At 37.3% G+C, this 26,721-nt stretch overlaps 1 protein-coding gene across 4 annotated transcripts in view; it reads left to right on the top strand.

Annotated features, from left to right (window-relative positions):
* The window catches only part of LOC136839258 (gametogenetin-binding protein 2), a 62,965-nt gene that overhangs the window by 15,690 nt on the left and 20,554 nt on the right, over positions 1-26,721 (top strand). For all 4 annotated transcript variants that reach the window (XM_067105048.1, XM_067105047.1, XM_067105046.1 and 1 more), the window contains exons 2-5: positions 4,443-4,639; positions 13,059-13,202; positions 15,487-15,724; positions 18,945-19,129. In XM_067105048.1, coding sequence (XP_066961149.1) covers positions 4,443-4,639; positions 13,059-13,202; positions 15,487-15,724; positions 18,945-19,129 — 764 coding nt within the window. The remainder of the gene's footprint in view (positions 1-4,442; positions 4,640-13,058; positions 13,203-15,486; positions 15,725-18,944; positions 19,130-26,721) is intronic.

The raw sequence follows: 26,721 nt of genomic DNA, 5'->3' as shown, positions 1-26,721 counted from the left end.
TTTTTATCCCAGTCAGAAGGTTTTGTTAAAAATGGTGAAAAACTTTTGTAGTCAGTCATAATGTAGACAGTCATAATATGGCCTTAAGCAAAGTGGCCGCAACTGGAACAATCTTTTGCGTAATTTCCTTTTGACTTAATTTTGTCCAGTCTTTTGCCGACCCTTGTGTTTATACTAAATTGGAAAATATGAGGGTAATAATTGTGATTTTGGTTGATGACATAATGATTGCTGCTAATTGTAGAAAAGTTCTAGATGATGTAAAAATGTCCTTATGTAAAAGATTCAAAATGAAAGACTTTGGGAAATAAGTTGGTTCTTGGGAATGGAAAAATAAATTTGAGGAAGAGTGCATTAGGATGAACCAATGTAAGTATTTGGAAAGAATTCTGGATAAATTTCAAATGTCTGATTGTATACCAAAATCTGTGCCATGTGTCCTAAGTGTAAATAATGAAATTTTTTGTGATTCTAAAGAACTAGCAGATGCCAGGTTATATAGAAAATTGTTGGAAGCCTGATTTACATCATGATGGGTACTGGACCTGATACTTATGTTGTGACAAGGTCATCGCAGTATATGTCTAACCCCTACAAAGCAGATCTTAGTTTAGCTGAATATGCTTCGAGATATTGAAAAGGCACAATGCATTATGATTTAAAATTTCCTAAATCTGTTGAAGAATTGAAAGTGATTGCCTTTCTTATTCAGATTGGGGTACTTAAAGTGATGGGCGAAATGTCACAGGTTATCTGTTACATTCCAAGGGATCTCTTATTTTCTGGAAATCTAAGAGACAATTGTAGCATTGTCATCTTGTGAAGCTGAATATGTAGCTCTAACTTGCGCCATCCAGGAGGCTGAATTGTTAAATCAGTTATTTGTTAATATGCTAGGATGTGGTAAGCAACCAATTGTTTTACATGCTGATAATCAAGGGGCAGTAGCATTGTCCAAGAATCCAGTACATCACCAAAGATCAAAACATTTTCAGTATATTAGATCTGAAATTCAAAGTCGTTAAATTGAATTGTATGTGGCTTCAGAAAAAAATAACATTTCTGATATTTTTAGAGCCTGTGTCCAAACAAAAACTAGGTAAGTTTTCTTTTATAGGAGGCTAGTCTTGAGTTTTAAGTGGGGGTGTTAAGTGTAAACTCAAGACTTGCAATATGCCATTGCTAGGGATATTAAAGTTTAAGTTTACCATTTATCTTTGTTTACCAATTTTCTATGTTTAATCAGTAGCCCCTCTGCTGGCAAAGAGAGTAACGTATGTAATTTCAATTAGAAGGGAATAAAAGATGGTGTTTTGGCCAGTGAAATAATTATCGGCCTTTTACTGAAACATCCTCCTCATCCCACTGTCATGGCTACATCATTGCCATACATAGTTTGAGAAATTGTCATTTATCTTTGGTCATTGCCTGTATCAGAAAAGCTTGCAACCTGACAAAAATCATTTGTCTTGTAGGTGCCAAGGCTGAATAAACTATCATGAAAAGTTTCTAGTTCATCCATTAGTATATAACTAGGTTAAGTACTTAAGTAGGCCCAACTTACCTGGGTCCAAAGTTTGGTGTTATTGGTTTAAGCATCCCTTAAGAGTAATCTGCCATGAGTATATCTCAGTGGTTACAGGCTTAACCATATATTAAAGGCTGGTTAGCCTGCTTTGTTCCCTAGTAAGGATTTGATCTCTTTGGCAAAATGCTAGTACATTTTGTAGGCTGGCAGCATAACCAAATAATTACTGTTATTACACATTCCACTGTTATGAGAAGTGGAATTCTGCTGCCAGAGATTATCCAAAATGCTAAAACAATATCCTTCCCAGGCAAGGATATGGTTTAGCAAACTTAACGCAGTTAAGCTTTCTTAGTTTTTCATTTAGTTTTTCATTTTCCAGCCCTAGGGCTTTCAGTGTTGTTAATCGTAATTGATTTTCAAAGCATATTAGAGGTTGTTTTAATTTAGCCTAAACTTAAACCAATGGAAAATTTTCAGCATAATTTGGCATAGGATAGTAACCTAGTCTTTGCTAGCTTAGATGATAGGATGTGGTTACATTGTGTATTGGGCTACAGTTCCCCCAGTCCAAGGTAGGGCACAATTCCCTTAGTCCAAGGTAGGCTGCAGAAATTCCTTAAGGATGGGTCCATTTTGTGTTCACCAATTTAATAAAAAATTTTGAAGTGTGTCACGTATCCAAAATATGTTTGGCAAACAATAAGGTGCCCAAAAATCTGTGCAAAAATCCAAACCCACTCCTTGTTATTGTAATGACTTGATAGAGGCAGTCATGGGACACTACACTGGGATGAATTAAACTTTTGCTTCAATTAAGTTTGCCATTTAGGCTACTTGTAACTGTCTGAGTTATTTATTTGTTACATATTCTGTAAAAATTATGAATGTGTATAGAAATGTATTTTATTAGATATAAATGTAGGGTTTTTTCAGTAATGAACAAGCAAGCTAGTCTTTGTATGCAGTTGCTAGCAGCTGATGTACTGTATAGCCTGAGCACTTCTTAGTACTGTACAGCCTTTTGGTCAGTTTAGAAAGAATGGTAGTTGTATAAAAACTGAAATGCTCATAAAAAGTAATGGAATGTTTTTGAAATTTGGATGATTACAATGGCACCTTCTGACAGTGGGTGGTTGTCTTGGAATAAGAAGAGACAAACCAGTGGATTTGTGCTTTCCTTTCCATTTCCAAAATAACATTATTCATTCTGATGTCATTTAAAACAAAGACTAGTCTGTGGTTCTGTGTTCATAAAAAGCAAAGCAAAATAGTCAAAAACAGTAAAACTGCAAGTTAAATGTCATCTAATGCGACTTATCAATGCATCATAACTAACAAATTAAATTGATGATTACAGGCCAGTGCATCATAACTGAACCAAAGGGTGCACTGTAGGCACTAAAGGTTCTTTGCAGTGTTCCTTGGCCCCTAGCTGCAACCCCTTTCATTCCTTTTACTGTTCCTCCTTTCATATTTTCTTTATTCCATCTTACTTTCCACCCTCGCTTAACAATTATTTCAAAGTGCAACTGCGAGGTTTTCCTTCTGTTACACCTTTCAAACCTACCTGCTCTCAAATTTCTTTCCAGCGCTGCATGACCGCCTAGGTTTGGTAGCTACAGAAGTTATGTCACAGTCCGAGACTTTAAAATAGATTATGTGGTCTGTATATTACCTGGCTTGAGCCAACTAGCCATTGTTGAAGCAGATGATTTTAGGTGTCACACATAAGGACACAGATACAGTACTTCAGAACTGTAGGGACATAATTAAAAGGGGAAGTTGAGTTCCCCACCAATCCTACGCTTTCTCTCATAAGGCAGGGTTTTACTACAAAGTCGTTATTCAGTTGATTTCCTAGTGGTTATAATTTTAGGAAAATGTGAACTTGGTCCAGATGTTTTATATTGATACTTGGAAATATCAGTTATTTATCTATTTCTTCATTTTATGGATTGATATTACTCTTGATTTCATGACACAGACCCAGGAGGTTCCATATTAATGTTTTGACATGTTCTATAGCCTTGTAAAATATTAATTTTCTCATATTTATCTTAATTTAATGCTTAACATATCCAGTAGTGCCAAGCATGGTGCCATAGTAGGTCAAATAGTTGTGAACTCAGTTACAAGAAAACCTGCAAGGTCTGACCACTAGTCAGCAGAAAACTGCCAAAGATAGTTACAGCACCTCAGCAGCTGTTTAGAAGTAGTGAAGTAATGGTTTAGCTATTCAAGTAAGCACATTGGAAATTTTTAACCAATTTTTGTTTTAACATAGAAAATGATCCAATTTTGTGTTCTCTGCTGAGGATTGTTTGATTTCTTCAGTTTTGTATTGAGCAGAAAATGATGGGAGATTGTGTGCTCAAGTTCTATCAGTGCTGCTAGTTAAATCAGTATTGAGGTTTGTTTTTTTTTTTTTCTCTCTCTCTCCTCATATTACAGGGGTCTCCTGACTGACATGAGCTAAGAGGCTATTGTGGAACAATGGCTCTCATATCAACAACCTGATGAAAACCAAAGAAGAGTGTTGTAGTTTGACACTTATTAGTTAATCTTACTGTCTGTCTTTTATAGTTGCATTGAAATTAAGAAATTGATACATGTAAAATTAAGCTTTTTGTTAAGACTCATAACTGTTTTGAATTTCACTTGAAATTAACGAGGATTGGTAGAAAAACTAATATTTTAATGAGTGGAAAATTTAAAGATTTCAATATTTTAAGGTGTAAACATGTCTCTTAGGTATACTACTGTATAATTAATTTTGACATCAAATTAGGCTTAGAATTATATCAATTGAAATTTTTTGTTTTGTGCCTGTAGCTAAATTTTTGTTTGAGTTTGGTATATTCTATGTAAAATTATGGGAGGGCCATACCCTGAGAGGTTCAGTATTTTACAGATGACGATGCAACTTGGAGAGAGTTGCGATGGATGTGATATAACTGGAGGGACCACAAAACGTCGTTGTGATGAATCTTTTTCAAGACAATATAATAAGTTAAGTAAGGATGAAGTGGAAGCAGCTTTGATGGTGCCTTCCAAGACCCTGTTTATGCGATTGGCTCAGACTGTTGCATGTGTTGGTTGTCGTAGAAGGTAAGCTTTAATGCTGGTCATTGATAGTTACTGCCTGTGCCAGGCTTTTTAATGTTTCATAAGAATAGTTTTATCATCAAAGGTAAATTTAAGGAAATTTATATGATGACAGATACTGCTGTGTGTATGTGCAGTTCTGTTCAGAGGGCAGTTACTTGAAAACCAGTGGAAATTTGAATTTTGTAATTAGATTTGAATTATGAAGCAATTTCTATATTGAATGACTGTGCAGGTTATATAACCACTGCATTTACCATCAGTTGAGTTTCAGTATGCATTAAGTTAATTCACTTTTAAAGTTTTGCAAATAATTGTAGAATGACTTGGTGTTCATGTTTATATAAGTAACTTGCCAAATAATTACTTAGCTGTTAATTTCTACTTACACAGCAGCTCAAAATTTAAAAATCGCTGTAGCGCTCTTGTTTTTGCTGTAAGTGGTTGCCCCGCCCACTTTTGGGGAAGAATAGGTAAAACACAGCTAAAGAGTTCAGTTAGGTTCTGCCGGTCAGTGACTAAACATTGGTTGTTGAGCAGCTCTGTGGATTCGTTTTTTCACCATGTGGTTTCCAAATTGTCGTCACTTGGTGAAGTATTCTGGATTTTTGGTAGTGTGCTAATTTCAGTTAGCTTAGCTAATACTGAAAACTTTTCTATTTGTGACTTCCCTGATTTTGACTATAATTTTGACTTATGTCAGACTCTAGCCTTTTTAGTGTTAGATACTGCAGCAAAGGCTGCAAAACTAGACTCACATCGGCAAAATACAACAGTCATACCATTTGTTGTATTTGTAGGTAGCAAGTTTGCTCGCCCGACCTTCATTGTGACGAATTTAAGGATTGGGATAAAGGGAAATGGAAAGGATTTGCATACTCATTTGGAGAAACTCCGAGACAGACTTAGGAAAGCAACTGCTAGGGCTGAAGCTAAAACTTCTGCTAGTCAGGATAATTCTCCTAAAGTGGATATTGTTGATCTTCCTGTCCCTTCAACACCTGTGACTTTTTTTCACCTATTTCCAGCCCTCTGACTTAACCAGTTATTCTGGTCCCTGGCTCCCATTCTTCTGAAGCCAATGCCATTGCCAGCTTGGAAGCTTGTGTAGATCAGAAATTTTATCTTCTAGTCAATACCGTTTCCCAGATTGGGAACTTGATCAGAGTCCTGATGGACAAATTCAACAGTGTCAGTGTTGGTGCTAATACAGGGTTGAGTGCAGTGTTAGTGGAGGGGATGACTACTCATCCCACCGATGCTCCTAGACCAAGGTCCCTGCTAAACTCCCCTTGCTCACCTGGGAGGAAGCAAACTGGCAGTCCGAGGGAGGTCGGTTGGGTTTGCCCATGGGTAGTTGCTTCCTCAACCGAGCCTGTTGCATGGAGATCCCAGAACTTGGTGGACAGTCACTGGAAAGGCGTCTGTTTAAGTGTGCATAATTTATCGTCCAGTGAATCGGACTTGCAGGTGCGTTTCTAGTGTGACGCGGCCATTGAAAAGGCATTCTTTTGAGATGGACGAGGACTCACTGTCCGTAAATGAGCCTTGGAGAGAGCTCATAGTCCAACTCCCTCTTGTAATTTCTGGGATCCTCCCAGTCAGCTCTGTCTGTGCCTAAGGTGTCCACCGAGCTCCACAAGTCTGATCGTTCAGTATTCAGACATTCTGTGTATATTTCAGTTTATGAGCGCCCAGTTTCTAAGTGTTCAGTATTGGAGCGTCCAGTTTTTGAGCTCCTAAAGGCGAGCACCCATCATATGAGTGCCCAGTGTCCGAACACGCAGTGAGTAATCGTTCAGTGTCCGAACACGCAGTGAGTAACAGTGTCCGAACACGCAGTGAGTAATCATTCAGTGTTCGAGTTTTTTGAGTCCGAGAGCTCAGTGTTTGAGTGCCCAGTGTCAGATCGTCCAGTGCATGGGCACCAGTTGTCCAAGTGCCCAACTTTGAGTGCTCAGTATATGGGCACCAGATGTCCAACCACACAGTATACGAGTGTCCAGTGTCTGAGCTTTCCGAGCGCCCAGTGTCCGCGAAGCACTTTGTATCGCGTCCAGTGTCCGAGCACCCGGTATCAACGTCCTTGTTCAGTAGACCCTTCTTTTGAGGCGTGCCCGTCAGTAGTCAAGCGCCCGGCGCCACAAGTAGATCAAGCAGTTCCTAGCTTGACAGGTGCTGTTTCGTTTGTGATCTTTGGTGCCAATTCAGCAGCGCTTAGATAGCAGTCTTAGCCTCCTTCAGAAGCCTTCATTGGTGCCACAGGACCTTTCGGACCCTCCTACTTCCCCTATTTCCTCTGAAGAGGAACCTTTGGATGAAGAACAGCCGACTTCTAATCACTCGCCTCCCTTGAGATTTTTTTTAGTCTACTTCCCGATTTTCTTCTCTCAGGCTATTCTGACTTTTCCTGGTTCAGCCTTCTTAATGCAGCAGCCCGCAGGGACTCCCAAACTGCCTCAGATGGTGCTTTCTTCTTCCTCAAGGAAAGCTCTGGCCTGTATCTATACCTGGTTGGCAGAGAAGAGAGACTTTAAGGCAGTGTTTTATACGCCTCCCTCTCGCCTGATACAACAGAAGTGTGTGTCATACTCCACTGGAGAAGCTCCTTCTTTGGGAGTTTTTGCCTCCTCCCAAGGTGACTTTTCCAGTCTTATCGATGCCACTTGTCGTAAGGCATTCTCCTCTGCCAGGGTTTTATTTACGACTTCAGAATTGGATCATCGGACGTCTTTGAGGTCCTGAGCTTCCTTGATTGGACCGTGTGAGCTCTTGTGAAAAAGATAGAAGATTGTGTTTCTCCACAGGAGAACTTTGCTGCGGACTGGCCGGGGGTGCTTTCATGCGCTAACAGAGCAGTGAGAGGTGGTGCACTGGAGCTTGCATCCATTTTCACAACAGGTCTCCTGAAGAAAAGGGATTTGTGGTGTTTCTTCACCGCTAAGGGAATAACTCCCTCTCAGAGAATGTCCCTTCTTTTCGCGCCCTTAGACAGAACCAGTTTATTTCCTCAAGCGACCTTAGAGCAAAGTGACAGGCGAACTTTAGAAGTCTACGCAAGACCTCCTTGCTCAATCAGCTAAAAGACCTAGAGTTCCATCTAGAGCACCCTCATCTTCTGCTGTTAGGACTGCCTCTCCTTTGACTCAACAGCCCTTTCAAGGAGGCAGAGGACGTTTTCAATCAAGACCCAGGACGAATCTTCAGTCAGTGTGACCTTCCAAGAAGCCTTCAATCAAATCCAATATTCGCAATTAAGGACTGTGCTTTACGAAGCAGCCAAAAATCTTCTGTGGGCACAGGACGACAACACCTGCATGGTGACCTGCTTCATTCAAGGAAAACTGAATGTCCTAGCGGACGAAATAAGTTACAGCAAACAGGTTCTACCAACGGAGTGGACACTGAATCCTCAGGTGTGCACCGACATGTGGAAACAGTGGGGAACACTGTCGATAGACCTGTTTGCAATGTCAAGAAACCATTGTCTCATGCTGTTTTGTTCCCCAGCGCTGGATCCTTGAGCATGGGTGACAGATGCCATGCTGTAAGACTGGTTGGGTCTATTTACGCCTTTCCCCCATTCACCATGGTGAGAGAAGTCCAGAAGTAGTTCAGCACCCACGTCAACGTATCATTGACCCTAGTGGCTCCCTTCTGGCCACACAGGAATGGTTCCTGGACCTTCTCGCCCTTCTTGTAGATTTCCCAAGGCTGTTATCTCAGAAGAGAAATCTGCTCAAACAACCTCATTTTCACCGCTTTCACCATGGGTTGTCCACTCTCGCTCTGACAGGCTTCAGACTGTCCAGGAGCTTGTCAGAGCGAAAGGATTTTCAGGGAAGGCTGCAGAAGCAATTGCAAGATGTAGGTGCTGATCTTCTGCTGCGGTCTACCAAGCCAAGTGGGAAGTTTTCCGAGGCTGATTTTTTCCTGTATTTGAAATCTTCCGAGTAACTGGTTACATCCACCTTGAAAGATTACAGAGCCTAATTCTGTCTTCAAGCCTAGGGTGTTAGACCCCACCTTGAAAGATTACAGAGCCTAATTCTGTCTTCAAGCCTAGGGGGTTAGACCTGTCTTTGAATCAAGACATGAGCAATTTGATCAAATCTTTTAACATTTTGAAACGAGAAATCATCTATGCTTACTTGGAATTTGGATGCAGTCCTTAATTGGCTCTTGGGGCCCCCTTTCCGAAGCCCTAGACTCTTCTTATAGAGATTTAACAAGGAAGACTATTTTTTAATGGCCCATGCTACAGCGTTATCAGACCCCCCCCCATCAGTAAATTAATGCTCTGGATAAGAGGGTAGGATTTTTGCAAAGGCATACAGTGTGCTCTCTAATATTGGGGTTCTTAGCTAAGAATGAGGATTCTGCTAATCCTTGGCCACATTCCATTATGGTTAAAAGGTTGACGGAAATCCTGGGTCCATCAGATCAGGAGAAAGTTCTCTGGCCAGTTAGAGCACTGAGGTGTTACTGGAGAGAACTAATAGTATTAGAGGTTCCTCACAGAATCTACGGTGTTCTGGTAAGAATCGTGGACATCATTTATCCAAGAACGCTTTATCCTTCATTTTGAGGACGGTGATTTTAGAAGTTCATTCAAGGATCCAAGAGAATTCCCTCCCTTTATGCAGGGTAAAGGCCCATGAAATAAAGGCAGTTGCCACTTTGTTGGCATTCAAGCGGAATATCTCTCTCTCTCTCTCTCTCTCTCTCTCTCTCTCTCTTGCAGTTCTCTCTCTCTCTCTCTCTCTCTCTCTCTCTCTCTCTCTTCTCTCTCTCTCTCTCTCTCTTGCAGTTCTCTCTCTCTCTCTCTCTTGCAGTCCACTTACTGGAGGTGCAAGTCAGTTTTAGATATGTATTATCTCTGTGATACAGAGATTCATGTAAGAAAAATGCAGTAAATTAACCCATTTTTTCGCAGCTGGCATGGTACTGGGGGATGAAGGATAGGAGGAACTTCCCTGTTTTCCTCTATCTGCTCTCCTTGATAAGGATTGTTGTCTGTGCTTGGGAAGCCTGTGACACTGTGTTGTGAGTGCCTACCAGTCATTGTTTTTTAAATTGGTATCGGCGCTGAAAATAGTCATAAACCGAAAAATCTTCGAAAATCGTCAGAATTGCTAAGAAGACCTCACTTATAATGCTTTGGGTGTATTGAAAACGATGTAAACTGCATTTGAATTGAGTTTTCATCAAAAAACTTCCAAATTTTGATTCTGTCATTTTTGGGCCATACTTCTTCCAAGGTATCGGCGTATGACGCATCGTAACCCTGGAACATGTGTCGTAAACCAGTAAATAATTTCTGATGAATATATTTGAAAAGCGTCGTAACCTCGGAACGTCGTAAGCCAGACCCGTCGTAAACCAGGGACTGCCTGTATGTATATTTATACCTTATATTTCCGCATATAAGACAACCTTTAAATCATAAAATTCACCCCTAAAAATTGGGGGTCGTATTATATTACCATTCTACAAATCAAACCTTGAATTCTAAGTGATGTTTATCGGTAGGCTAGTTTCGGCCTTGGTGAGATAACCACCCACATACATGAAAAGATTCACATTATGAAATAAAGTGATAGTAAAGGTAATAAAACCATTTTTGCCTTATATATTATTGGCATATATCTTCATAATAAATACCTATTCAAGGAATAATTCCATATCAATAAAATCAACTTTTATCTATGCGAGACCAGCAAAACAAAATGTAAACGTCGAGTTATGGTTGCGCTCACAGCAATCTCGATCGTTCGGTAACGTAGTGTAATTACGGTAGTACTGACATTTATGATAACATAATATTCATTTTTCATTAAAAATTCAGGCTCTGTTAACTGTTTAGAACAACTCAGTCATACGAACGATAATTATGTATGATAATTATCATACTTTACCGTATTGTTGTTAGGGGTTGCTTATGATTGGTGATGAAACGTAAACAAAACAGTGGTTTTTCTTTAGGTGATGTTTGTAGGAAAAACATGATATAGAATCGACTTTGTCATTTCGTTTACCTTATTTACTCGTTAACTTGCGATCTTGCGCATTGTGCAACACCCAAATTTTCACCCGTACAAAGATTTTATCATGAAGCTCGTGTATCATGCGAGTTCCTTCTTTGAGAGATCAGATTACTGTGGACTAACCTCGGTTACTCCCATCTCTTTGTCCCATTTTCTAGTTAAATAAGTTAAAGTAAAAGCGAGTGATAAATGTATGCTTATTTACATTTTACTCGTTGAGTAAACGAGTATAGCCATAAACAACCAAACGAGAAACAACTGTTTTGCTATGAACATGGTCTAGGTCGTGGCTATGAACAACCGAATTGGATAAAAACAGCTGTTTTGCTTGCATTTCCACCATCGTACGATAGTAAACAATTACTGTACAGGCAGTCCCCATTTATCGGCGATCCGGTTTTACGACACTTGTCTAGTGACGACAATAACCTGATTTTCGACAACGATCCCTGGTTATCAGCGCTCATCCCCAGTTATCTGCGCCAATAACCGGATATCAGCACCAATAACCAGGGACTGGTGCTGTTATCGCCAATTTTCGGTCATCAGCGATTTTCGGTTATCGTCACGCTGTCGGGAATGAAACCCCCTGACGAAACTGGGGACTGTCTGTAGTTATGTTACAAATGACGTTAAGTAGAATAGGAATGATATATATTTTACATTATACCCTTATTCTCATCGGAGAAAAGATCGCAAGGAAATGTACTGCTCAGCTTAAGCTGCAAGTTGTAGCTACAGCTGAGAAAACAAACTATGTTCAATCGCTAATGACTGTAAATTATCGTGCATTGGCAACATTGATGAAACTCCTTAACTTCGATATGGAAAGAGAAACCCAAAAGATTCCTGTGTATAACTTGTTTCTCTTTCCATCTTCAGAAGAAAACTGAAAGTAGTTTTTGTTTGGTTAAACTTCGATATGCCATCAAACCCGACCGTAAATAATATTGGAGAGAAAAGTATTTTAATCAAAACTACTGGACATGAAAGAAACATTTTACTGTTGTTTTAACGTGTATGGCAAATGGGACGAAACCTTCCCCATGGTTATCTTTAAACGGAAATTGAGTTGATGCCGAAACAAATATTCCTGGAAGGTATCGTTGTCCACGTTCACGAAAACCTAAACATGCAAACGTGATCGCTATGTTTGTATTTTATAATACAATTAGTAATATGTGAATACATACAATATTACTGGATACAGTGAAGTAAAGCAAAATGTGTTAAAAGATCCATGGAAAAGATGCTGATTCGTTATGTTTTTATTTTATAATACGATACTATGTGACTATTACATATGTAAATTTTATATTTAGTGTATGATGCGACCCCCTTAAAATTAGCCTCAAAATTAGGTCTTCCGAAGTCACATGATATGTAAGTATACGCAGTATTTTGAATTTCTAAGAATACAGTAAGTAAAACAGCATTTGTAATAACATCATCTGTACAAAACCAATATTTCATAAGATACCTGTTGTTGCAAAAGCTAGCCCATACACAGATGGTTTCATAATTTAGCAGTCGTCTTATACTACAGTTATGAGATAAATTCATGAAAATTTGTCATAATTTTGTACCTCGTCTAATCGAAAGGTCATCTTATACACGAAAATATACGGTATATGTTTATTGGGTTGTTAGCTTTGGCAACCTGTGATTCACTCTTACGTTGCAAAGACCTCCACTAAAGTAGGGGCAACCTTGGCTCTACCGCCACACCACTACAGGTCGAGAGGAGCTCCAACCAGAGGCAGAATCTACTTGCCCTAGCTCCCTCACCAGGTAAGGTTACAACAAGCATTTCACGGTGCTAGCTAACTTTTCTGTTTCAAATTCTCCTCTATCTATGAGGGTTTTTGGGTAGTAATGTCTATGATTCTACCCCCTATCAATGTTGGAATCAACTATGTAATTATTTGGTAAGTTACATAAAAATGACATTTTTATAATAAAAGTTTTATATATACTTAGCAAATAATTACATAATTGGAGCCCTCCCTCCTCCCCTCTCAGTGGACAGAGGGCATTAATGAATTGATCTCTGTAGCTGTGTTATACCTATTCTTCCTCGAAAGTGGGCGGGGCAACCACCTACACCCAAAACAAAAGAGCGCTACCGTGATTTTTAAATTTTGAGCTGCCGTGTAAAGTAGAAACTAATAGCTATGTAATTATTTAGTATATATAAAACTTTATTATAAAAATGTAAATTTGTACTATTTAAAGTTGTTGTTTGATTTACTGTACTACAGATTTTGTGCCAGTAAGTGTCTGAGGATATTCTTTCTGTGAGAAGAATATTTTACACTTAGCCTGTTTGTCTTAGGAAGAATTTTTCCCAAATCATTACTTTTGTACTTTTTCAGTGTTGAAAGGCTTTTTAATCAACTGAAAGATTCTGGTCACCCAGCGTTAGAGCCATTGGTTATTACAAATAATGGAGTTCTCACGGTACTTCGCAAATATGCTTTGCAAGCAAGGTCATTAGGAGCGCTATTCAGTGATCATGGGTATGTAATCATTTTGCAAGTTTCACTGTAAATTATTTTACTTGGAAATGTTTTACATTTAACTTTTTTTAGAAATTTTTGCCTCTTGTTCATAAGTATTTTGTTTTATTGAACCTTTATTGATGATTAGAAAGTTTAAGAATTTACTCCATGGTGAATTTGTCATTTATGGGATGAATGCCATATGTAAAGTATACTAAAAGAACTATGTAATGACCTTCATGCCCAACTGCATTTCCTTGTGCATTTTTTCATCTGTTCCCTTTGTTCCTTATCCATCTAGCTGCGCAACTATGACTGTTACATCCTTTTCAAATCTTCCCCTTATCTTCCTTCTGTGAACCATAAGTTTGTATTTATAACAAGCTTTTAACTTGATGATGAGGCAAAGAATAGAGGTGTGAAAAGCCAAATTGGTTGATATTTTTAATTTTCTTGAGTGTGGGAGTTTTATCTTATGGACTGTTAAGTATTCTTTTTTTTTTTAGTTGTATACAGTTCCATTAGATTATAATGGAGCGAAAGCGTGGCACATCCCAACATGCACATCTAGAGAAAGGTGTTTTCTAACCCTTTCCACTTTTTTTTATGAATTTTTTTTTCCCACACATTCACATCCACCTCCACCATCCCTCAAGGTCACCCGAGTGACCTTAGAGCATCCTTTTCCCCAGTTTCTCCATTGCCTAACATTTTCTTGAAATAATTGGATATAACCAGAGTACTGTAGGTGGTCTGACAGTATTATTAATACTGAATGGCCATGGAATTTAGGCTGTGAAGTCAGTTTGCCATCTTTAATATGGTATTACCGTAGCATCTTAGACCATGAATTTTGAAATGCAAACCATTTTAGTAATTCTGTACTCTTACATGAAAATATGGTTGATGGAATCATTTGGACATTAGGCATTCACATTTTAAGAGCAACACTTCATGTGCAGTGGCATGGAAGACATAATTCCAGCACTTACTAGTAATTTGTTTAGTTTGTGCAGTTATGATATAAAACTTGTCAAAAATACTTTGTTTCATGAAGGTACAATTGAAAGCAAATTGAATTGAAGTAGGAGAAATTGTTTATTTTATTGATTGAATAAAAACATTACAATGCACTGGTGTGTTATACTATTACTGGAATTACAAACAAAACATGATTGAGTGATGTTATGCTATTCCTGGTTTACATATTCTTGTACTGCTTTTTTTCCTATTTGTGCATTTGAATATGTATTTTAATTTTATTCTACCTCATGTACAGTATTAGGAATTTTGAATGTATTGTATTTCAAGAATGGGTTGTACTCTAGGGATCAGGCATTTCATGACTTATTAACCATAGGGTTTCAGTCTTCAAAGATTTTAAAGATTTTATGAATGGGTAATACAGCAGCGAGTAGGGAAAGGAAGGGTGTTTAGAACCCTGTTGTGCTAGATTGGCAAGTTTGAGTAGAATTAGTGCATTTCTGTAACCTTAGGAACACAACGACTAGAATAGAGAAAGAGCATTGAGAAGTAACTGCAATATGGATGAAATGGAGAGAGCAAGCTAGACAGCTGGTAAACAAAAATATTCCATTAATAGACAGAGCAAAGACTTACAATTGGTACATAAAACCAGTATTACTGTACATATGCAGCAGAAACATGGGCACTAAAAGAAAAACACAGATACTGTAAAAAGGTGATAAAGATTCATACCAGGTTGCAGTGGGAAGATTCAAATTATTTTTGCAAAAATGGAGGAGGGATGTGTTTTCCAGAGGCTTAGACTGAGATTTCAAAGATTAAGATAGTTTGGGATAAGAAGGGATGAGGAGCATCTGGTCAGAAATGCAGTAGATATTAAAGGCCCAGGAAATCGTGGAAGGGCGGGAGTAGTTGAAAACCTAGGTCTGATAGTTCAGGCAGGCAGAGTACAGGAAAGAAGAAAGTGGAGAGAACGCTTGTGTCTTAACTCCACGCAAGGAAAGGCTGCATAAAGACATTGACGGTGATTGTGGCGAATTGGGGGTAGGAAAATTATAAAAATAAGTTTAGTAATGGTCAAATAATGAATAGTAAATATTTGTAATTTATAAGGAAAGTTACTTTTCTTATGATGCATTTATTTCCCTTTTGAAATTGATTTCATTGTACAATCATTATTGAAAAATTGTTACAAACTAGGGTTTCCTTCTTTAACATAAAAATTTTAATATCTTTGCTTGTTGAGGAAGAATCTTATTTTAAAATTGAAATGGATCTAATTGGCTTTGTACAGTAGTTCTATATTATTTTCCAGGCTAGCTTTAAGTGTGGTGCTAGATAATATTCCAAAGCTTAAGAAATCTGGAAGGTGTGTACTCCATTCTATGGAAGGCATTAGATGTCGCCCTGGGGGCCGCTCCTGGAGAGATGTTTGGGAGGTCATGTCCTCATCCTGTAGAGAAACAGTCACTCTTATCAGTTCAGATAACTTGATGAGTACCCTTGATAACTACCTTCGTAAACATCGGTTTTGTCAAGAATGTAAGAACAAGGTAAGAGCAGTTTTTTGTCAAGATTAAGGATGGATACGGTGAGTCTTGTAAGATGTACAGTATTTGGGTTGATATATTTTTTATTTTAATAATGCTGATTTGCATATAATTTTTTAAGGGTTTGTAGGTTGTAACAAAGAGTACAAAATTAAAGGTACGGAAAAAACTAAATTTTGACAAATGGATGAAACCTGTGAGTTCTCTATGGTATGGAAGTATGGGTCCCTGTGGAGAAGATAATCAGAATTGCTGATGTGGTTCTAAGTTGATGGTGGGTGAGAATGTTTGAACATATACTTGGGAGGGGAGAGAAGCATTCATTTATTAGTAGAATTAGATGTGGCAGGATACCTGCTAGTTGGAGGAAAGGGCATAGATGAAGACTTGGATCAGAAGGTTCACTAGATGGAAGAGAGTTGAAAGAACTCAAGACTTCTGTCCCTATTAAGGAAAACCAATTTTGGGGGAAGACTTTAAGGGGAAGGAAATTGATCACAATATTCTATGATCAAAGCATCAATCATATACTGTTTTTATATGTTAAGAGAACATTAATATGATTAAGACCCTGAAAAGCAACTCCATACATTGTTTCGTATATCTTCAATTGTCTCAGCATTTGAGAAAACATAATTTTCAAACTTAGGTACATTAAATAATTATTTCTAACAAGAATTTTATGGAGTTTTTACTTAAGGTAAGTAGTTACATTGTTTCTGTTTAGATATAGGAAAATTGGGAAGCTCTGTTTATTTATGCTATAATTATGAGGAGGAAATAAATTTGTTAGCTTTTTGATGTTGCCTGGAATTCTTCATTCCAGATTATGGCAGAGTGTAATTTGTTCTAGGTAAGTATTTCTGGTGTAGGTCCTAATGAATTGTACATCAGTTTGGTCAGCAACACAACATTTTCTGGTGACTTGGGTTGGGTTATGGTGTACATTTTGCATTATTAGATCTGGCTTAAAGAATATTACCTAGTAATATGGAAGAGTACTTAGATTAGTAGTAATGGTTGGGTTGGGGTCTACTGTACATTGTTCATTATTGGATACTATGAAGACATAGCTAAAGATTTTTTCAGCATCTTCTCAGCTATCAGCTGCATTTCTATAGCTTTTAACTTCAGTTCATTCTTTTCTGTTTCTTCCCACTTAGTTGTCCAACTCTTTTGTTTTAATTTTCACCTTTCATTTAGGAACAAACCTGATCCCAAGGGGAATCTAGAGTGTGACTCGGTAGTATTGGTAAACTGCTTAATAATGATATTGTTGGTGTTGATAAAGCTGGGATTTGTAGATAAGAGAAAATGTCAGGAGTTTTCCAAGTACTGTACTGCTATCCAGAATTATCAATTTTAAAAGAAGCAATTTGGAAATAGGCACTGCAGATTTACATACAATTGGGTTGGGTAATAATATAATGATGTTTTGCAACTGAGATCAATACAGGCAGTCCCTGGTCATCGGTGGGCTCAGTTATCAGCGATCCGGTTTTTCGGCGATTGTCTAGTGATGAAAATCGGCAACTTTCGCAGCTGTTACAAACCTAACAGGGCGCCGATAACCAAAATCAGCGATTTTCGGTTATCAACGATTTTCGCTTATCGTCATGCCGTCGGAATGGAACCCCCGCTGATAACCGGGGACTGCCTGTACTAATGTGTACAGTATTATTTTTATTAGTCAAGTTGAAATTAGGTATGGGCTGACAGTAGAAAGCCCCATTTTAACATATGTTGGGTATCTGGCCTAATTCTCTCCTAACTGACAAATTTAACAATTAGGCTGCAAACCTTCAAAGTTTCATTTAATTTCATGTCATCTTTAGACTGTAAGTTTTGATAAAACCTGTGAAGAAAAGTTATTGTTAATTGTGTAACATGTTCAAACTATGACGGGTAGAAAGCAAATTTTTTCAGTGAACTTACTTCTTCACTTAATAAATATGCTCGGATACATTATACCCCCTGGGTGTAAGTTATTACCAAAGTAATCCTCATAAGTGACAGTTATTGCAAAACTTGGTATAACCTTATCACTTTTAGTTGGAAGTTGTAATTTTTCCTCAATCATCCTAGGTAGGGTGACTATGGCACATGAAAGGAATTGGATCATATGAAGTTTTGACATAATTTATTGCTCAAGAAAAGCAGAACAAAATTTTCTGTCAGTATCTCTGAAACATTTTTGAGCTATAACACTTGAAGATGTGTTTATTTGGATATTACATTGTCGAAAAAATATCAGTTTATAATGTTTCAAAATGTGGCTATCAGCACACCCCTTAAAACAAATCAAGCTCAATATTAGAATGTGGAATTCATCATATCAAAAAGAGTGACGCACAAGTATACTGCAATTGTGACTCATCTTGGAATTGGTACCTTTTTTTGACCATGGATGTTTGATGAACAGCCCAAATGGTCCAATCCCAGTTTTATAGAATGTAGACAACCATTCAATAATTGTTGTCGGATTATTCAAATAATTGACATTGAGTGTCAAGTTTTGGAAACAAATCCACTAAAGAAATTGTCAATCTTTATCTTTATCAATCGACTCACATTATTTTGTAAATAAAGACAGTACTTTGGGCCAGCCCTGTGAGAGCTCATTGGATTAGTTAAAGTACACAGTGATGATAATTAGCCAAGATGAAGAATGTCAGTCAGTCATTTTACATTAAACTAGCATTTAGCTTATAGGACTCGGCCACAATATGATTGACTGGAATATGATATGTGAAACTACAGAATAGTTGATGGAGCCGTGAATAATAGTGTTTTTAATTTTCACATTACTGTACTGTATTCATCATTTAGATAATAGGTACTTCTCTAGGTATTTTGTTCTGTACCTTCCCAATCACTGTATTGTTTCTCGATGAAATCCTCAATCCTTGTAGCATCATCATCTCACTTGAGAGCTGTTTGCTACATGTATACCGGTCATTGCTGATTAGTGGGTACAAATCTTTAAAAAGAAGTTTTGACTTGTAAACAGTAATGAATCTGTGAGAAGTGGTGTCTGGATGTTGGAAAATAGGCTTTAGACTCAATTATTGATAGGGTTAGGTTATATGACAAAAAGAAAATTTTAAAAATTTTAATAATAATAATAATAGTGTGGAATTATGTTATACAGTAATATAAGTATACTGGTAATTTTTCATTTAGGTTTTGCTTGATTGAAGTCCTAATTTGTTTTTCTCCTCAGGTCCATAGAGCATTTGATATCTTAGTTGGGCACACAACAATAGATCCTGCAAAAGAAAAAGGATACGTAGCATCTCTTTATTCAGGAATTCGACGCTGTGAAGCCAAGAGACACATTCATGTACCTGCAGATTCGGATTATGTGTCTCACATTATCACTAGAGCTGAACCCGAGTTGCAGGGAAGGTAAGATTGCTTGTTTTAATTTGAAAGCTATTATTAGGCATGTATAGTTTGTGAGTAAAGTAGTACAGCACATTAGATTTTGCAAGTGGCCATGCAGTAGACAAAAATCTATATGCTGTTGGAAAGAATGGAATGGTCATTAATCAGTGCAAATGAATGAATGCATTATTTCCTGAATATATTGACCTAATTAATTGATGAGATTCTTATGGATATAAGGGTCAAGATGCTAGGACTGATGTTAAGTTAACCTTTTCTTCCACATGGTACGGGTGGAGGGAAAAAAATCACCCTCGTCTGGTAGAATTATGAAAATATTGAAGTGTGTCACAAGTATTACTTTTCCATTTGATTATTTGAAAGTTCCCTGTCAGATGATTTTAGATTTACAAGAAAAATACTTTTTATTTCTCAAAAAGGATAACTAGCAGAATTACACAAATGGAATCCTTTAGATCATTTCTACTCAACAAAACAAAGTTGTACACAAACCTTTGTGCTTGTGTACATTTTTATACATTTTTACCCATTACAACAATTTTCCCTATATTTAGGTAAAACTTAAATGTAAGGATGTGACTGCAGGTGCCTCTTAGATGTGACTGCAGGTGCCTCTTAGCCTTACCATGGATTAGTTATGTAAAGAAATGTGCAAGTACAATTTTTTTTCTAAAGATACAAAGCTTGGAGCCAAGTGACTGAAAACAAAAGCTCAAAAGAAATCCCATTAAACTTTATTTATATGAACCCCTGTATTTGTACAGTACTTAATGCTCAAGTATACAGTAAACCCTCTGCATTCGTGGGGGACGCGTACCGCACCCCCTCCCCCCACAAATAGCTAAAATCTACAAATACTTAAAACCCCTGTAAAAACACTTAGAACTGCCTATTCTAATAGTTTAAACACAAGAAAAACCCTCTAAAAATGTTTATACCTGAGTATTTTAATAGTTTTATCACAAAAAGTGCATTTAGTTATGAAAATATGAAAGTACAGTATGTAGTGAATATTTTTAGTGAAAAGTACCGCGAATGGGTGAATTTTCCGCAAATAATAGGTATATACGTTCCACAGAGAAGTCTGCGAATTGTGAGAACGTGAATATGGGGGGTTTACTGTATGAAGTATTTTTCATATCTTACATCATACAAGTCATTAAATTTACAACACCATACCAAGGGAAAAATTCACACAATGACTGGCAATAATGAGTGACCATGATGATGATGACGAAAATTGACACAGCATAAATTCACTGATGTAGTTCTTACCGTACAGTAATAACATGTGGAAACATATGCACAAACAACAGACAGGTTTTTCTTAACTTTAAGTCTTTACAGTTAGTGTTATCATGTATTTAGTTAGTGGAGGTTGATCCTCACTAACTTTGTCCTCCTGTTAATAAGGTTTGTATGAGGAGGAGAAGTGGCTGTTCTCAGCCTCTGATGGTGAGGTGGGGGAGGGGTAGTAGGAGAGGCTAGATTTCTTGGTTTGAGCTTGAGGAAATACATTGTGATTTGGGTCAGTTCCATCAAGTCACTATGTTAACTTAGTTGGGATAGTATCAGTTAAATCTGGAATTTCTTAAAGAAGCATATATTCAAACCTTTCCCTACTCAACTTGTTGTTATCTTTCTTTGTTAGGCTTCATGATAAATTCCCTGAAGATATTGAAATATTCTGGCCAAAGTTTTTTCAGCATGAGTTTGGCCAGATAAATTTAAGGGCTTTTTTGATGATATAGCATCAGAAATTTTATGGAATTGCCAGGTCTGTACGATTTCTGTTGCGATTATCTTCCATAGCTTGAACATCTGTCTATAGAGTACATGGTGTTAATGAGCCTTAAGCATCCCTATTACCCCTTGATCTAGAGGCTGAATCAGAGATGTGTTTATTTTATGGGGGTGGGGGTGTTATGACTTTGATGCCATTGGGGGTGTTGAACTCATGAGACAGTAGGGGGTCAATGTCTAGTATTATAGTAATAAAGTATTTTCAAAGGCAATCCCTTACTGACAGGTATTTTCTGACTTAAAGACAATTTACCAGTGTAACTACTTTAGGAAAAGTTGTGGGAGTCAAAATAGTTTTGTATTGACAGACATGTAGATTGTGATATTTTGGAAGTATGATGTGCTAGCAAGTAAAATAGGAACAAGTGGCTTCATTTAACATTACTGCTCTTGTTGTGCATTTTTCTTGACCACATTAGCAGGTCAAATTGTTATTGTAAAACAGAACTGTCTCTTCAACATGAATACAGTAGGACAATTTGACGTGCAAAGGACAGAGACAAACACCAGTCTGATTGCATTGGGTTATAAAATAGAGATCTTAATTTCTTGACATACAGGAGATGAGAAGACACCATGGCAAGTCATGTTCCAGGCTTTGTAAGAGTGGTGGTTAAATTGTTTATGCAGCCTTGCTTAATATAGGTGGGATTGATTTACAGTACAAGAATTTGAGAACATGGTGTTGGGAGATATTTGAAGTGAAAAATGACATGAAATTAATATCATCATCATCATCATCCAAAGGCTATCAAGAGAGAAAAACAAGTTTGTTATTACACACACAATTGTTAACCTCTGTATTCATGATTATATGCTGTATTTGACTCTATGTATACAGTTACCACTTTTGGATTACTATGCATGAGCAAAAGTAAGCTTTAAATTTTTATAAAAGTCTTTACATTGTTGCTGCTTATGATTCCACTGTTATAAGGGAGGTTCAAATGTAGGATGGCATATTAAAACATTTTGTGAATTGCACTGAATCTGGAAAGTCTTGCAAACAACTTTGCTTAGTTGCAGTAAGTGGATATAGCCGGCACAGACTTTTGCAGACTCAAATGATTATCTGAAGTTGGTGATTGATGAACAGGACAAAGTACTTAATTCATTGGAAGAGGCTTGTAGCATTGTTATTTAATACTTGTGAAAATTTTCCTAGCCTAACCCGTCCAAAAATGTTTCAATTATGCGATCCACCCTGCTCACGTTGTTGTTCTTTTATTATGCAATCCAGATTACGACAACAAAAACCACAAACCAGACTTACAGACCAAAATTACTGACCTAACCATCAGAGAGCTCTTTATACTGCACTACACTCTGTTCCAATGTCAACACTCCCGCCCGTGTTTGTTTACATTTTCTTTCCCTCCTGCCATTTCTGACCTATGATGTCACAACAAGAACAGATACTTTTTAAACATAATAAAGAATGCTTTGCTATAAAAACATTTTATAAAATTAAACATGTGCTTTTTATACATTTTGTAACGCCTATACCTTTTCACTAACGCAGAAAATAGAAATAAATTAATGAGAACATATAAAACTAACATATAATCACACTTACCTCATTCTCCCGTCCCCTCCAGCCTCTTCTAAACATAATCCCCTCTAATCTCCATTATTCTCCAATTCTTTACCCTCTACTTAATTTCTAATACTGGACTTTCTCCTTAGACTCCAGCTTTGGTCAATACATCAGCTGTTTGATGCTTTCCTTTTATTCATCTCACCTCCTTTATTTCTCCAGATTATATTGTTTCTCTTATAGCTGCAATATAAATTTTTAATCTCTTACTACTTACTCCAGTCCTTGATTTTATTACAGTCATTAGGGTTTTGCTATCAGTTTTAACCAATTCTTCTAATTTTCTCCCTCCTATCTCTTCCCACAAATGTTTGAAATATATCAACCCTTCTATGGCCTCCCCCACACCCAGAGCTTCTGCTTCAAAGGTGGACTTTGCTACTCTTCTGGATTTTCTGAATTTCCACCACATGGGACTTCTCCTCTTACCATCTGTTAATGATATCACATAACCTAATTGTGAATGACCATCTTCAATATTCCCAAATGAAGCATCTGCATAGGCTTCCCAATAAATCTTTTCTTCTAACTCACTTATCACTTCTCCCATTATGCTCTTAGTTTTACTCACTATTTTGATCAACATTCTCATATCTTGAGTCGTTCCTTCTTTAAAAGCTTTACTTAGTTCACTATCATCATATGATATTTCTTGCAAGGTATGCAGCGATACCCAATTCAACTTTCTTGTTCTCCTGCTTGCAATTTCCCCTTCAATTTCCCAATTGTTTCCTTTAAAAATCCTTCACTTCCCCCATAGCAGAAATCATCTACATGTGTACATAAAATACCATTCAATTTATTGTCTTTCCTCCAATAGAATATACTAGGTTCTAATCTACTCCTCTCGCCTTTAAGCTCCTCCACCAGTTTTACCACCTTACAATACCATGCCTTTGCTGCATCCTTGAGCCCATAAACAGTTTTCTTCAATTTCCATAATCCACTCCAACCATCTTTACTAGGTGGTTTTAAATATACCTCTCATATTTCATCACATTGTAAATATGCAGTTTTTACACATAATTTATAACAATTCCAATCTTTCAGTTTTATTACTGTCAAACAAAATTTTAAAATTTCAGCATTGCATGTAGGAGCATCTTTTTCCCATTCGGCCATTTCTTCTTCAAAACCTCTGTCTACCAATCTTGCTTTACATATCCTTTCCCTCCCCTTTTACCTTTTCTGTTACTATCCATTTTGTGGATATAGCTTTTTGTCCAACGTCATGTACCTCCTCATGTACCTTGTTTTGTCTCCAACTTTGCAATTCTTTTTCTTTAGCTTTAATTACACTTCTATTTTCAAATCCTAGGAAAATCTCTTCTTCATCTTCAATTTTTTTTACATGACTATAACCTCTTAAGTTACCCATCCCTTGTCACCTGACTGTGAGTCTTCAACATTGTACGAATCAGCCCAAGATTTGCTTGATCTTTTTCCTGCAAGACTCAATATAGTCCACTCTTCTACTTGTCCAGTATTTTTCTTTATAGCTTAAACTCTATTTTCCTTTCTGAATTTGGGTATCTCTTCTATTAATCATCTTCTATTACCTCCTTTTCTTCTTCTATTACCTCACTTTCCCCTTCATCTTCCATTGTTTCCTCTGCCAAATCTTTCTATAGTGTCTTCTATATCTGCATTCCTTCTCCAGCCCATTATCATCATCTTTTCTTCCTGCCCATCTATATTCCCTTCCTTTGATGCAAGGGATTCATCCTTCACAGTGTGTGTTTTGTCTATTTTAGGTATCATTTCTTTTTCTGGTGATAGTCTTTGAATCCTAGTAACTTGTATTCTAGCTACTTTATAGAGGGATGAAGAAATTTGTTTTTATTTAGCATTTCCCAACCAACGTTGTGAGTTGTTGGAGGTCGGGAGTTTTTCGCTTTTTTGGGAGGGGCAGTTGAGGTCCAACCTTGAAAGTGAACGGGGAGTTTGTCTGGCTTTTGTTTTGGATACCGGTACCGATATTGATGGTGCATGTGTGTCTTTTTTTTTTCGTTCGTTGTTGGTGGAGGGTTTGTTTGAAATTTTGTTTTGTGGTTTCTGTGTGCTGTGATTGGCGACCGTGGACCTTTACCCATCTCCAGCAACCGAAGATCAGGGTGAGTGTTGTTTTGTTTGTGGGTTAAAATTCCGCCACAACTTCTCTTGGAGACTCCCCATGTTTAACCACTACTGTTTTACCCGATATTCCCACTATTTGAGCAGGTCCGCTCCATTCGTTTTCATTTTCTCTCTTATAGAATACCTCATCTCCCACTACTGCTTCTTCAAATTTATGTTCTCTGACATTTTTGTTTAAAGCAGTTCTTATTTTATTTCAAGACTCATTTTTGATAAACACTTCTCTGGCTTTATGCATTGCATTCAGTGTATCCTTTACTATGCTTTCTTCCATACCTTTCTCTCTGCTTGCAGGACTTGAACTTTCTTCTCCCATTAAATTTGGCAAAGAAGGGTTTTTCCTAAATACTAATTGGTTAGGGGAGAAACTGCCATTATTTATGAAGCAGTTCCTAGCACTCACTACCCATCTTAATGCTATGGACCAATCCACTTCATCATCTTTCATCTTACGCTTTGTTTGATTATGCCTACCGTCTTTTCACACAACCCATTGCTCCACGGAGATTCAGATGCTGTGGCTAATACTTTAATATTCCATCTTTCTGCCATCCTCCTTACTTTTTCATTTTGAAACTCTCCCCCATTGTCTGATATTTTAGAAGGTGCACCAAATATAGTAGACCACCCATCAAAAAGTGTATTTATAATTGTTTCTGGTTTCTTGTCTTTTATCCAAAAAGCCTGACAATACCTTGTTGCCATATCTACCTTTACCAAGAACTCTCTCTCTTCTATCTCTCCCACATCCATTGCTACAACTTCATTAAATGTCTTACTCCAAGAAAACCCCACTACTGGTTTAGCTGGGTTTCTTTTATATCTTTTACATACCTCACAACTTGCGATTAAGTCTGTCAGTAACTTTATTTCCTCTTTTTCTTTCTCAAACCATCACTCCACTGTGCTTCTTCTGTTAGCTTCCATATTTTATCTCTGCTTCCATGACCAAATTGTAGATGTAACTTCATCATTGCACCTTTAATTTCCCTTAGACTCCTTCCCTTCCATCCCTCCAGTAACAATTCTTCTTCTAACTTCCTCCTCAAAATTGGTATTCTTAAGTGACCCTGTTTGTCTTCTCTTAACTTTACCTTCATTTCCCCTAACACTTCTATTTTAACACAATTCTCTTTTAAATTTATAGTCATACCCACTCATGGTTTTCTTACCTATTAACCATGGTACATCACCCTGCAAAATTTCTGTCTTCAAATAAAACTTTGTTTTTCAATATCACTGGTATTTCCATTACTCCTTTCCACTTGTATGATGATTCACCGAAATTAAATACTTTATTAGACTCTTTCTTAGTATCATTCATTCTCCTCAACTCTTCCTGATTCAAACCCACTACAGTGTGTGCTAGTCACAATTCCCCACAAACCGTTGACTTACATCCTGTCTAAAATTGCATCAACCTCTTCCCAAGGTTCTTCCTCTATTTTACTAACTTCTCCTATGTGAACTTTTTCTTCTTCTTGTCCACTTTCTGATTTCTTATTTTGAAAATTCTGAGGACAATCTCTAGCCCAATGCCATTCCGATTTGCATATTGCACTCAGCGTTACTTTCCCTTCTCTATTTCAAGGATTTCTTCCACCTCTACCTCGATTCACCTTTCCCCGATATCTTTGGTTTTCCCTCCCTTTCCCAAAATTTGCACAACCTTCTGACCCCAACCATCCCCCTCCTCTTTATTCCCTAATCCCTCAAATATTCTTTTCATTATCTGTGACACTGTTTTATATTCCAACTTTTCTTGACCACAAACTGCTAATATCATTTGTTTTTTATTTCCTGTGAGATTCGATTGTTCTAGTACATGAAAACGTTTTGCTTCCCCTTCAAGCATGCTTTTCCCCATCGTTCTACTACACTCTGACTCTGCCTTTTCATACCTAATTATAAAATCTTATCGTTTACTAGATTCTCTTTCTATTTTAAAATAGTTTTTCATTTTACTGTAATTTTCTATTAACATATCTTTTAGATACACTTCATCTAGTTTGGATAGGATTATCTTTGAACCCTCTTTATCGTTAAGTTCATCTCT

Source organism: Macrobrachium rosenbergii, chromosome 6, assembly GCF_040412425.1.
Source record: "Macrobrachium rosenbergii isolate ZJJX-2024 chromosome 6, ASM4041242v1, whole genome shotgun sequence".
NCBI classification, from domain to species: domain Eukaryota; kingdom Metazoa; phylum Arthropoda; class Malacostraca; order Decapoda; family Palaemonidae; genus Macrobrachium; species Macrobrachium rosenbergii.
This window is presented reverse-complemented; position numbering and strand designations above follow the sequence as displayed.